Genomic DNA, 14,305 nt, shown 5'->3' with positions numbered 1-14,305 from the left:
TGGATAGTAAAATGATAGTGCCAAACTGTGTGATATAGACAAAGAGAATATAGTTAGAGTAGGTAAGATTACCATCTATTTTAGGGGTCTGTTTGCTTGGAAGGTGTTTAGGTGGGTTATTTGGGGAAGAGATATCTTGAGGTAGGTGAAGAAGGGTTAAGATATTTGGATGAATTTTTTGAAAAGCAGGGTTTTGATTTCTTTTCGGAATGTTTTGAAGTCGTCCGATGTTGTCAGCAAATTGGAGATGGAATGGTTGAGTTTTGCTGCTTGTGTTGCCAGAAGGTTGTCAAACATTTTCTTGCGTAGTGTGCCTTTGAGTGGGGGAAAGGCAAAAGGGTTCGGGGTTCTTCTGTGTCTTGAGGTGGAGATCTGGTTTAAGCGGTTGTTTAGGTAGGAAGGGGAGGTGCCGTGTAACGCTTTGAATAATAGGCAGTGGAATTTGAATTGAATTCGTGCTTGTATGGGTAACCAGTGGGAGTCTAAAAAGGCAGTTGTTATGTGATCATATTTTCTGAGTGAGTAGATCAGTCTGAGGGCGTTGTTTTGTATGGTCTGGAGTCTTTTTATCATAGTGGCTGGACAAGGAAGATAGAGGGAGTTACAGTAGTCCAGCAGACCTAAGACTAGGGATTGGACAATTAGTCTGAATTGTGCTGGGTTGAAGAATTTTCTGATTTTACGTAGATTTCTCATGGTTAGAAAAGCTTTCTGGGTCGTCTTGTTGAGTTGGGACTGGCATGTTCTACCGTTTGGCATTTTTTGGAAGTGTTCCTAAGTTTCTTCCTTACCATTTCCCTCATTGCTTCGTAGTTTCCTTTCCTGAAGTTGAACGTTGTCGCTATGGTTCTCTTTCCTTTCAGTATTCCTACCTCAACCTTGAACTTGATCATGTTATGATTGCTGTTTCCCAACCGTCCCACTACCTCTACTTCCTTTGCAGGTCCCCTTAACCCATTTAGGATTAGATCCAGAGTGGCATTTCCTCTCGTTGGTTCTCTAACAAGCTGCACCATGAAACAATCTTGTATAGCCTCCAGGAATTCTGTCTCCCTAGCGCATTTTGAGCTTCCAAGACTCCAGTCTATCCCGGGGTAGTTGAAGTCTCCCATAATAACCGTGTTACTGCTTTTGCATTCTCGCTTCATCTCGGCTTCCATTTCTTCATCGATATCTCCGGTTTGCCCGGGTGGACGATAGTATAGGCCCATCTTTATTTCAGGCCCTTTCCTTCCCGGTATTTTAACCCATAGCGATTCCAGCTTGTTGGTCATCTCTGTGTGTCCATTTTTGTTGATTGTATGCTTTCTTTTATGTATAGGGCTATTCCACCTCCTTTCTGTCCTGACCTGTCCTGGCGATAGAGCTTGTACCCCGGCAGTACTGTATCCCATTTGTTTTCTTCATTCTACCATGTTTCAGAGACTCCAATTATGTCTATGTCCTCTGCATTGGCCATGGCTTCTAATTCCCCCATTTTGTTTCTTAGGCTCCTTGCATTAGTATATATGCAATTTAGATCCTGGTATTTTCTTGTCTTCATTTCCTTTCCCAGTGCTTCGGTCTTTAGTTTCTTCTCTTTTGTTACATTCCTTCTAACCTCCTCTTCTGGGTTAGTCGACTCCTGTAATTTGTCCATTGTTTCTTCCCAGCCTTTTTTCCCCTCGATATCTTCAGGGGATTCCTTCTTCCGAATCGTCGACGCTTGGTCAACTGTTGGCTTTCCCCTTCTTCTTAGTTTAAAGCCGGTTCTATTCCTCTCCTGACGTTGTTTGCTAGAAGTCTTGTTCCCGCCGCGATCAGATGCAGTCCATCTCTCCTGTAGAGCATACTCTTGCCCCAGAACGTTCCTCACGAAGTGGAACCCTTCTTCCTCACATGAGGTTGTGCTGTAGAAGTTAAAGTCGGTCTTGTGGTATTAAGTCTCGTGAGACCTGATACCATGGGATCAGTCTCAACTTCCAGCATTGCAGGAGGACTTCACAGAGCTCTCTTGGATCACTCGCAGCAATGAAGAGAATAATCAAAGCCTTGTCGAGAACTTCACAGAGCTTCTGTGGGCCAAAAAGCTGAGGCTGGCAGGCCGAGTTCTGACCCCTAGACTACAGGTTGGACAAGCTTGTTCTAATCATTTTTCCTGCTACAACAGAGGGGAGGGAACAGCTCTATCTCAAGCATGTCTGAATAAACCACATTTTCGCCTTATGCAATCTAATATCCTGTAAAGTGCAAATTCTTACGTGGATTTCTTATTTCCAGCCAGCTGGGTCCTTTAATCTTCCGACTGAGTAAAAGAAGTTCGAGACTGGAAGTGTTTGTTCCAAACACATGACAAAATGTCTCTCCCCTCAGGTCCTGGGGAAGCTGGGGCAGCTCAGCCTAAAAGAAACAGGAAGGGTTGGAGAGGATTTAGTGGAAAGATTGCTGCTCCCATTTTATAGGAAAAAAAATTCTTACCTAAATTAGGTCTTCTATCAGGAGTCACTAAGGGAGCAAGTCTAACCGTGTGTGTCTATTTTTAGGTGCAAATGGATGCCCAGATTCCATTATGGAATATTAGCATAACGTGGCATCAGGTGCCCACAGATATATCAGCCACAGGCCTGGCGTAACTGTGGCTGCTCAAACATGGGAAGGACATGCACATGTAATTGTGATCTATAACTTGTGGCAGCACAACTCATGCTCTGCCCATGTGAATGCTACCACTGCATTTACGTGCTTTGCCACTTACACACACCCTCAGAGCATGCTTAGATGTGTTGCTTAAGGGTACACTTACTCATGAAAGTTACAGTATTCTAGACACTTACCCAAGTGCTATGTAAATATGGGCAGCCTATTACAAAACTGAGGGGGTAAATGTGTTCTCAAAAACTTGAGTGGAAAAATTTGAGCATGACTTTAAATATGGAAAAAAGCAAACTGTGCTAATATTCAAACAGAGCTCATTCATACAGCAGGAGCCACTATGCAGATAAATGCCTCATGTGCTAATAAGTGATGCTTTTATTTATGGCATGAGTCAAAGCAGGGTACAAACATTTGCATTAAATAAAAACAATGGAAAAACTCAGACAAACAGTTGGAAATTAAGAAAAGGCTAACAAAATTAAGTACATTCCAAAAAACAGGCCTTTAAAAAACTACACCTACATTACATAGTACAACTAGTAGCATGATTCAGAGGGGAAGCACATAAGAAAAGGCTCATGCACAGATTAGAGTAAGACTACCAAGATATCGGAAAGATACACACACACAGAGAAATGTTCATGTCACCTATGTGAACAGCAGAAGGTGGACCAAGTCTTGTGTGTCACAAAGGAAGTGACTTCCAGATTCCTACAATCAGATAGTTAAAAGATTTACAGTGAGGGGTTTTGTATTTTATACCTTTCATATATGGAAATAATAAGAGTCAGTTGGTCATTTCCATCAATGAAAGGTATAAATAGAAAAAAAAACACTTCAAATATTTTAACTATCTGATCATAGGAGCCTGGAACTCATTTCCTGCGGAGAAACATGTTACCAAAGTATATACTTCATGCTGCAAATATCTGAATACATGGCTCTTCAAAAATCTCTATGCAATGCAATCTACATCACACCCTGAAAGACTACTATTCAATGGAAGATTAGGTTTCTGCCTTCAATAATCTTCTGTTAGTCCCTGTAGGATTCCACATGCTAGGTATTCAATCCCAACCTGCAATTCGAGAGTTGTAGAAATTGAACACTTTTCTGAACACATGTTCCACCCCCTTAGCCTGAGAACTAACAAACATATCCAGTTAAGTCTCAAAGCTAAGCCAGATACCTGAACAAACTATGACAAGGGGGTATGGGGGAAGATCCCCAGCAACACAAACAATTCTTGAACTGAACTGCTCTGAAAAACATGAACAGGCACAAAGGCAACTCTGAAAAAACATTGTGCAACGAGCACCCCACGAATAGCCTTCGATAATTCACATACTCCACCACAGGATCTCTCAACTGGCTGGAAAGCGTTCAAGCCTGTAAAGAAAATTATCAAGGCAGAAAGAAGCACACTATTCCAAACAACTGAGTTTACACAGAGGGCAGCTGTTATGGAATCCTTTAGGGACTAGCAGAAAGAAGATTATACGGTATAAACCTAGTCTTCCATTCTGTTACGTCCCTTCTGGATTCCATACCCTAGGTGACATACAAAGCAATGGTAACATCTAGGGAGGGACAGAAGAGCCTGCCCTCAACACCGAGGTCCCAATAAAAAGACATCAGAATGAGCCGCCACATCCACTCAGTAAAACTGGGTAACAGTACGAAGAAAGGATCAAGTAGCCGCCCTGCAAAGTTTATCAGAATGAATCACACAAGACTCCACTCAAGACACAGCCACACTTCCAGTTGAGTGGGCGTTAAGTGAAATCGGCGGTTGCTTGCCACGGGCAATGTAAGTCGTAGAAATGGCCATTGGAATTAATCAAGTGACTGAAACCTTGTTTGCCGGCTGAACACGGTGAGGTGTAGCAGTCAGAACAAAAAGGCAATTAGTCAGGCTCCACATGATTCTTAGTATACCACTGTTGGAAAGCCTTCCAGGCTTTGGCATAAGACGCCATAGTAGAGGATTTCATAGAATGCAAAAAAGTCGCGATAACTACACCCAAAAAAAACCACGCTTCATCAAAGCTGAGCACTCAAGAGCCATGCTATAAGACCAAAGCACCGTGAGTTCTCCATGGCCGCTGGCCCCTGAATAAGAAGATATCAAGGAAGAGGGAGCTGGAGTTTCTTGCTCCATGGAAGACAGATGAGCTCAGCATACCATGAACGATGAAGCCAATCTGAAGCTACTATCCGGCAGAGGACTTGACCAACCAGAGGTCACGGAGGGAATAAACAGGAGCACGTGAGTTGGCCAGGGCCAAATTAAGGCATCTGTCCCTTGCTTCCTTGCCGTTGTCAACTGAAAAAGCACCTGACCTTCAAGTTCTCTGCCAAAGCCAACAAGTCCATCTGGGGCTGACCCCAGCTCTGTACGATCAATTGGAACGTCTCCTACGAGAGGAACCATGCTCCTGGTTCCAGGATCTGTCGGCCAAGGAAGTCTGCCTGAAACTTGTCGACACCAGCCACATGGGCCACCAAAGAAGACAGAAAATGTGCTTCCACCCAGAGGAACCACATATGAGCCTCCTGGCCCAAAAGAGAGCTTCTCGTGCCCCCTTGATGATGTGTGTGCGCCACCGCTGTCGGAGAAACTCATGTTTCAAGTTTCAAGTTTATTAAAATTTTGATTAATCACCTATCATGGCTTCTAGACAACGTAGAGTAAAATGGGGGGGGGAAGACAAAATCTATTTTAAAAAAAGACATTTTGACGAAGACAAGGGTGGACATACTGAATACATTGGGTAATGTGTTGAACTACAATAATTTGAGAAAAGAGAACATAAAAGGGCAAAAACAATAGGGAAGGGATCAAACTGAAGTTCCTCGTGGTCAGAGTGGGCTTCGGCCGTGGTCTGCATCTTAAGCGTAAGAGGGGCCGGAAACTTTACAGTTCAAATGCAACTTTGAATAGAAAACTTTTTAGTGAGCCTTTGAACGTGTAGAGACTTTTTCATCCCTTAAGTGAGTAGGTAAAGAATTCCAGATCATAGGTGCTGTTACTGAAAATACGGTGGTGAGTCATGTGTTAATGATCTTTAGGAAAGGAATGAACAATATATTTTGAGTGGTGATCTAAGTGATCTACCTGGTGTATGGGGAATTAATATTTTATCTATGAAACTTAGGGCTTTTGCAATTTGTTTTTTTTTTTTTTTCCATTATTTTTTATTTTCTTATTTTTCATAAAGTGTACATAATAATAAATTACAATTGATAAATGCATATTATCACTTTTATATCTAATACATTATATATCTGAATTTGATTTTCCCCCTCACCCTCCCCCCTCCCTTTCATTACTTTAATATAATATTTTAATTTTCAAATTTTTATAAAAAGTATACAACATATTAGAATACAATTGATAAATATTCAAAAACTTTTTTATATCTAATATAATATAATCAAAACAATTTTTGTCCCATTTCCCTCCCCTCACCCTTTTATTACCTTTTATTCATACGTTACATTTTGTATAATATATTATAACATACTTTGTATATATTGATTTTTCTTATCCCCCCTTTATGTGTGTCACAAAAAAAAAAAAAAATCTTTAAAAGAAGAAAAGAAGAAGAAAACATCATATTATTTATTCATTACAGTATTTTGTCAATGGCCCCCATATTTTTATAAATTTATTATATGTTCCCTTTTGTATTGCTATTGTTCTTTCCATTTTAAAAATATGACATATTGTATTCCACCAAAATGTGTAATTTAGGTTGTTGTAATTTTTCCAATTATTAGTTATATGTTGAATGGCAACCCCTGTCATAATTAATAAAAGCTTATTATTTTCTGGTGAAATTTGACTTTTTTTTCTCATCATTGTTCCAAATAAAATTGTATCATATGATATTGCAATATGATTTTCCATTAATTTATTAATTTGTGGCCAAATTGAATTCCAAAAAATTTTAATATAAGGACAATGATATAATAAATGATCTAATGTCCCTGGTTCTAGATTACAGTGCCAGCATCTATTAGACTTAGAACTGTCTAATTTTTGCAAACGAGTAGGGGTCCAAAAAGCTCTATGTAATAAAAAGAACCATGTTTGTCTCATAGATGCTGACACTGTACATCCCATTCTCCAAGACCAAATTAGTGGCCATTGAGATGCATTAATTTGATGTCCAATCTCAATGCTCCAAATGTCTCTTAGACCATTTTTTGGTTTTTTATTTAGATATCCAGATATTAATTTATACCACAATGCGGCTTGATGTCCTAGGAAGTCTGCTTTAAAGCATAAGAACTTTAAACTATATTGATTGTTTAATGATTTCCATTCAGGGAACCCAACCTGAATGGCCTGCTTCAATTGCAACCATTTAAAACTTTGTGTTTTATTAAGACCAAATCTATGTTGCAATTGTGAAAAATCCAGCAGTTTACCTTCTGAAATAACATCGTCTATAGATCTAATGCCTGCAATAATCCAGTTCTTCCAAAGGATTTGAGCTCCGCCAATTTTGATCTTGGAGTTTATCCATATGGATTGATTAGTTGATTTGTATATTGGGATGGGTGTTAATTTATCAATAAATCTCAATGTTTTCCAAGTATCCATTATTATTTTATTTTCTTTGTATCTTTTAGGTATATTAATACTTGGTAGATGAACTAAATTTAGGGGAAACATAAGGCGCCATTCCAAATATAACCAATCTGGTGCATTATCTATAAGTTCTGGGAGGATCCAATACATACCCTGACGTAGAATATAGGCTTGATGGTACCTATAGAAATTTGGAAAATTTACCCCTCCCTCCTTAATTGATTTTTGTAAGGTTACTAAAGCTATTCTAGGTGTTTTACCAAGCCAAAGAAATTTTGTTAAAATTCTATTAAGCTTTTTATAAAAGGACCCCTGAAAATAAATAGGTATCATACTCATTTGGTAGCAAACTACAGGCAACATCATCATTTTAATAGTTTGAACTCTTCCCCACCAAGAAATATGTAATGGGTTCCATTGCTCACATAATTCCGTTACTTTTTTTAATACATATTTTTCATTTTCTTTTACAGTATCTTCAATTGTTTTTTTAACTTGAATGCCTAGATATTTAAATCCTTCTTCTTTCCATATGAATGGAAAAGTATCAAATAATCCTTTTACACAGTAAACATTCAAGGGTATAATTTCAGATTTATTCCAATTAATTTTATAACCTGAAAATTTGCCAAACTTATCAATTAATTCCAATAAAGAAGATAAGGTAGACTCTGGGTTTCTCAAATAAAGCAAAATATCATCCGCATAAGCCGAAATTTTATATTCCATATCTGAATATGGAATACCTTGTATCTCCCTCGTTTGCTGTATTGCTAACAATAAGGGTTCTAATACAACATCAAATAACAAAGGAGATAAAGGACAGCCTTGTCTAACTCCCCTTTGCAATTGAAAACCATCCGATATCATATTATTAATATTTAATCTTGCAATCGGGAAGCTATACAATGTTTTTACCATTTGTATAAATCCAGAACCTATACCAAACCATTCTAAAGCCTGATACATAAAATTCCATTCTACCCTATCAAATGCTTTCTCGGCATCTAATGAAACTGTAAAAGCCGGTTCATCCATTTTTTTTGATAAGTTTAGCATGTGAAATAATAATCTAGAGTTATTGGAGGAATGTCTTTTAGCAACGAAACCCGTTTGATGCATATCTATAATATGTGGGAGAGCTTTGGCTAATCTCAAAGCCAAAATTTTCGCCAAAAGTTTATTATCAACATTTATCAAAGATATAGGCCTGTAGTTCGAAACCAAAGTAGGATCTTTATTTGGCTTAGGCAAAACAATTATTATTGATTCAGCCATAGTACCTTTTATATTACCTTTTATAAGTTGTGTCTGATATAATTTTAATAAATGTGGTGAAAGGATATTTTGAAATGTTTTATAAAATTCTACTGTGTAACCATCACCACCTGGAGCGGATCCAACTCTAAGAGATCTCAATGCTGTTTCTAATTCTTTTAATGATATAGGTTCGTCTAAACTTCGTTTTATTGGACCTTGAATGTTAATAATGCTATTTTATAGGTTAATAATGATATTTTATTGGTAGCCAATGGGCTTTTATGAAGAGTGGGATAAACATGGTTAAACTTTCTAGATTTAGTGATGATTTTAATCATGGTATTCTGGATCATTTGAAGACGTCTTGACTTCCTTTAACATAATGCCTTTATATAGAGAGTTGCAGTAGTCTAGTTCAGTGTTGCTCAATGAGGTCCTGGAGTACCTCCTTGCTAGTCAGGTTTTTAGGATATCCACAATGAATATGCATGAAAGAAATTTGCATATAATGGAGGCAGTGTATGCAAATCAAGTTTATGCAAGTTCATTGCGGATATGCTGAAAACCTGACTGGCAAGGGAGTACTCCAGAACTGAGTTGAGAAACACTGGTCTAGTTTAGCCATTACCAAAGAATGGACCAGTATGTTAAGAGAAGATGAATCTAGAAAATTTGCCAGTGATCGAATCAGTCTCAATCTGTAAAAGCATTTTTTTTTACCATGGTGCTGATTTGTTCATGGTAACAACGCCTAGGATTTTTACTGATGTAACCATTTTGAGTGGGGGGTGTTAATACATATCGGAGAGGATATGGAGATTCCTTCTTTCCATGGGAAGAGTAAGGATTTGGTTATTGGAATACTCAAAGACAAAATATTCTCATTTAGCCAAAGACTAATTTTCCCCAATTTTTGATTGATAATATGTATTTTATTTGTGTTTGTTGGGTCAAGGGGATGAAGTAGTTGAATATCATCGGCATAAGCAAATATTGAAAACCAATGGACTGGCAAAATATCAGTAAAGAAGCCAAATAGATGTTAAACAGAAGTTCCTTTCAGAAGGGGCTCGAGAGCAAGTAGCACCAGCCAAATTACTCGAAGCTCCAGAGAACTGATCAACCAATGTTTTGGATGAGGAGTCCACTGCCTCTGAATGAAGCGGTCCCCGCAGAGAGCCCCCAACTCAACAGGCTGGCATCCTTCATAAGTCATCCACTCAGAAATCCAAACGAGTCAGCTCTAACCGAGAGCCTCCCCCTGAAACCACCAGCTGAAGCTTCTGCTAACTGGCACCGTCCAAGGGAGCAGCATCAGAAGAGAAAATGCTGCGGAGACCACTGAGAAAGGAAGGACTCCTGTAAAGGGTGCATGTGGAGAATATGGTGCAATGGTTAAAGCTACAGCCTATGACCCTGGGTAAGTCACTTAATCCCCCCATTGTTGTGAGCACACTGGGATAGACAGGGAAAAATACTTGAGTACCTGAATAAATTCATGTAAACCATTCTGAGCTCCCCTGGGAGAACAGTACAGAAAACTGAATAAATAAATAAATGTGTGCTCTGGCCTAGGGAACTGCCTCTAAGTAGGCTGCCAGAGATCCCAGAACCTCAAGTTGATGCCAGGCTGAGGGAGCCGGACGTTCCAGGAGAATTATGATCTGATGTTAAAGTTTCTGTCTCTGTGCCATCAAAGGGAAGGCCCAGATACTCCAGAGACTGGGAGGACATCAAGCGGCTCTTCCTGAACTTGCTAACACCTGCAGCAGAGACACTACCAGCTCCACCGCACTTTTGCACTCCTGATGAAGAGCCCAGATCAACCAGTTGTCCAAGGAAGGATGGACTTGGACCCCCTGCTGGTGGAAAACCACCACAACTACTATCACCTTGGCGAATGTGCGGGGTGCCGTCGCAAAGCCAAAGGGCAGAGCTGTGAACAGGAAATGCTGTTGCAGAACACGGAAACACAGAAACTGGTGGTGCTCGGGTAGATCGAAATATGGAGGTAAGCTCTGTGAGATCCATGGATGCCAGAAACTCTCCTAGAGAGAGAGAGAGAGCAGCTATCACCATGTGCTCTGATTCCATAAGAAGCGGTTAACCAACTTTAGATCCAGAAAGGGTCTCCAATCCTCCGAGCTTTTCTGTAGCACTATGAAGTATAAGGAGTACCTGCCTAAGCATTATTTGTGTTCTGGAACAGGTTTCAGCGCCCCGATGTCTAATAGGTGTTGCAGAATATCATGAACCCTGGACTCCATTCCAGTCGACTTGCTAGAAACCAGAAACAACTCCAGAGACAGGCAAAGGAGGTCCAACCTGAACCCCTCCCAAATGATGGCCAGCACCCATCGATCCAAAGAAATTTTGGACTTAATTCTAAATGGACTGCAAGGGCCAGCGCAAGGTGTAGAAGTAGAAGGGATGCTGGGAAGCAGTGATCACAATATGATCCGCTTCAACCTGAACACAGGGGCAAAACATCAATCCAGAATGATTGCCACGGCACTGAACTTCCGAAAAGGGAATTATGAAGGAATGAGACTCATGGTGGAAAAGAAGATTAAGAAGCGTTTTTACAGTGCTTATCACTGTAAAAACGCTAGAGCAAGCATGGTCCCTTTTTAAGGACACAGTCACCAAGGAACAAAATCTATACGATACCAAGATTTGTAACAGAGTAGACACCGAAGAGGGAGTGGAAAATATGAAAAAGGATCTGCAAAAGTTAGAGGAATGGTCTAATGCCTGGCAACTAAAATTCAATGCAAAGAAATGCAGAGTAATGCATTTGGGGATTAATAATAGGAAGGAATCGTATATGCTGGGAGGAGAGAAGCTGATATGCACGGACGGGGAGAGGGACCTTGGGGTGATAGTGTCCGAAGATCTAAAGGCGAAAAAACAGTGTGACAAGGCAGTGGCTGCTGCCAGAAGGATGCTGGGCTGTATAAAGAGAGGCATAGTCAGTAGAAGGAAGAAGGTGTTGATGCCCCTGTACAGGTCATTGGTGAGGCCCCACTTGGAGTATTGTGTTCAGTTTTGGAGACCGTATCTGGCGAAAGACGTAAGAAGACTTGAGGCGGTCCAGAGGAGGGTGACGAAAATGATAGGAGGCTTGCGCCAGAAGATGTATGAGGAGAGACTGGAAGCCCTGAATATGTATACCCTAGAGGAAAGGAGAGACAGGGGAGATATGATTCAGACGTTCAAATACTTGAAGGATATTAACGTAGAACAAAATCTTTTCCAGAGAAAGGAAAATGGTAAAACCAGAGGACATAATTTGAGGTTGAGGGGTGGTAGATTCAGGGGCAATGTTAGGAAATTCTACTTTACGGAGAGGGTAGAAACATAGAAACATAGAAATTGATGGCAGAAAAGGGCCATAGCCCATCGAGTCTGCCCATACCAATGACCCACTCCCTGACTTTTACTCCCCTATAGATCCCACGTGAATTTCCCATTTTTTCTTAAAATCTGACACGCTGTTGGCCTCAATCACCTGCTGAGGCAGCACGTTCCAATGATCGACCACCCTTTCGGTGAAGAAGTACTTCCTAGCATCATCTTGAAATTTCCCTCCCCTGATTTTCAGCGAGTGTCCTCTGGTTACCGAGGGCCCTGTAAGACTGAAGATATCATCTTTCACCTCTATACGCCCCGTGATATACTTAAAGGTCTCAATCATGTTCCCCCTCTCTCTTCGCTCCTCCAGTGAGTACATCCGCAGTTTTTTTAGCCTTTCTTCATACGTGAGATCCCTGAGCCCCAAGACCATCCTGGTAGCCATTCGCTGAACTGACTCAATTCTCAACACATCTTTCCGGTAGTGTGGTCTCCAGAATTGAACACAATACTCGAGATGAGGTCTCACCATGGATCAGTATAGTGGCATTATGACTTCAGGTTTTCTGCTGACAAAACTCCTACGGATATAGCCCATCAATTGTCTTGCCCTGGACGAAGCCTTCTCCACCTGATTGGCAGCCTTCATATCATCGCTAATGATCACTCCTAAATCACGTTCCACCGTGGTCCTGGACAAGATTTCACCATTTAGTGTGTAAGTTTTGTGTGGATTTTTTTTGCCTAGGTGCATTACTTTACATTTTTTAGCATTGAAGCCTAGCTGCCAAGTTGATGACCACTGTTCCAGCTGCCATAGGTCCTGCGTCATAAAGTCCGGAACACTGCTTTTGCCTACTATGTTGCATAGTTTGGCGTCGTCGGCAAACAGTGATACTTTTCCTCTAAGCCCTTGGGTCAAATCTCCTATGAATAAATTGAATAGAATCGGCCCTAAGACGGAGCCCTGAGGTACTCCACTCATCACTGCTGATGTTTTGGAGGGGATACCGTTTACCATCACCCTTTTAAGCCTACCATCTAGCCAATCCTTTACCCATGTAGTGAATGTATCCCCTAATCCCATCGATTTTAGTTTGTTCAACAGCCTGCAGTGTGGGACGCTATCAAAAGCTTTGCTGAAGTCCAAATATATCACATCCAGGGACTCTCCGGCATCCAGATGACTGGTCACCCAGTCAAAGAAGTCAATCAGATTAGATTGGCAGGACCTTCCCCTGGTAAATCCATGTTGGTGTGGATCACGTAAATTTTCTTCGTCTAGAATTTTGTCGAGTTTCTGTTTGATCAGTGTTTCCATGAGTTTGCACACTATGGATGTAAGACTCACCGGTCTGTAATTTTCTGTCTCTGTTCTGCAGCCCTTTTTGTGGAGTGGAATTACGTTAGCTGTTTTCCAGTCTAGGGGTACTTTTCCCGTGCGCATGGAAAGATTGAAGAGCACGGATAGTGGTTCAGCCAGAACTTCACTCAGCTCTCTGAGTACCCTGGGGTATAGATTGTCAGGTCCCATGGCTTTGTCTACTTTGAGTCTTGAAAGTTCGTGGTAGACGCTACTGGGTGTAAACTCATAATCATGAAACAGGTCATTTTGGCTGTCTCTTATCTGTAGTTGTGGACCAGCTCCCGGTGCTTCACAGGTGAATACTGAGCAGAAGTATTCGTTTAGCAGTTCTGCCTTGGTATGATCAGATTCTGCGTAGCTTCCGTCTGATTGCCTAAGGCGTACTATCCCATCTTTGTTTTTCCTCCTGTCGCTAATGTACCTGAAGAAGGATTTGTCCCCTTTTTTAATATTCCGTGCTAGATCTTCTTCTGTTTGAAGTTTGGCTTCCCTGACTGCCTTTTTGACAGCCTTAGATCTGGCCAGATAAGTCTTCTTTTGCCTCTCTTTTCCCAAGATGTTTGTAGGTGATAAATGCTTCTTTTTTCTTTTTAATGAGGTCCGAAATTTCCTTGCTGAACCATTGTGGTTTTTTGTTTCTCCGGCGTTTGCTTACTGTATTTATGTAGCGGCTAGATGCTTCGTTCAGGATGGATTTTAGATTTGAGCACATAGTTTCCGGATTGTCAGTTTCTGCATGGTTTTGCAGCTCCTGATGGACAAAGTCTCTCATGTAGTCGAAATCTGCGCCCCTAAAGTTGAGGACCCTCGTTGCTGTGTTTGATTTAGAGAAGCCTTTCCTGAGGTTGAGCCATACCATGTTGTGGTCACTGGAAGCCAGCGTGTCTCCCACTGATACTTCCGAGACACTGTCTCCATTTGTGAGTACCAGGTCCAGTATTGCCTTTTCCCTGGTGGGCTCTAATACCATTTGTTTGAGTTGTGTACCCTTAATGGAGGTTAATATTCTTCTGCTACCACTCGTAGTCGCGGAGAGGGTGTTCCAGTCTGCATCTGGCATGTTGAAGTCCCCTAACAGTACTGTGTCACCA

General features: G+C 40.9%; 1 protein-coding gene across 4 annotated transcripts in view; it reads right to left on the bottom strand.

The window, feature by feature from the left end:
• POLA1 (DNA polymerase alpha 1, catalytic subunit) overlaps window positions 1-14,305 on the bottom strand; it is an 874,681-nt gene that overhangs the window by 727,524 nt on the left and 132,852 nt on the right. For all 4 annotated transcript variants that reach the window (XM_033948024.1, XM_033948022.1, XM_033948023.1 and 1 more), the window contains exon 14: window positions 2,241-2,379. In XM_033948024.1, coding sequence (XP_033803915.1) covers window positions 2,241-2,379 — 139 coding nt within the window. The remainder of the gene's footprint in view (window positions 1-2,240; window positions 2,380-14,305) is intronic.

Source organism: Geotrypetes seraphini, chromosome 6 (genome assembly GCF_902459505.1).
Source record: "Geotrypetes seraphini chromosome 6, aGeoSer1.1, whole genome shotgun sequence".
NCBI lineage: Eukaryota > Metazoa > Chordata > Amphibia > Gymnophiona > Dermophiidae > Geotrypetes > Geotrypetes seraphini.
The sequence above is the reverse complement of the archived record's forward strand: the minus strand, read 5'-3'. Positions and strand labels throughout refer to the sequence as shown.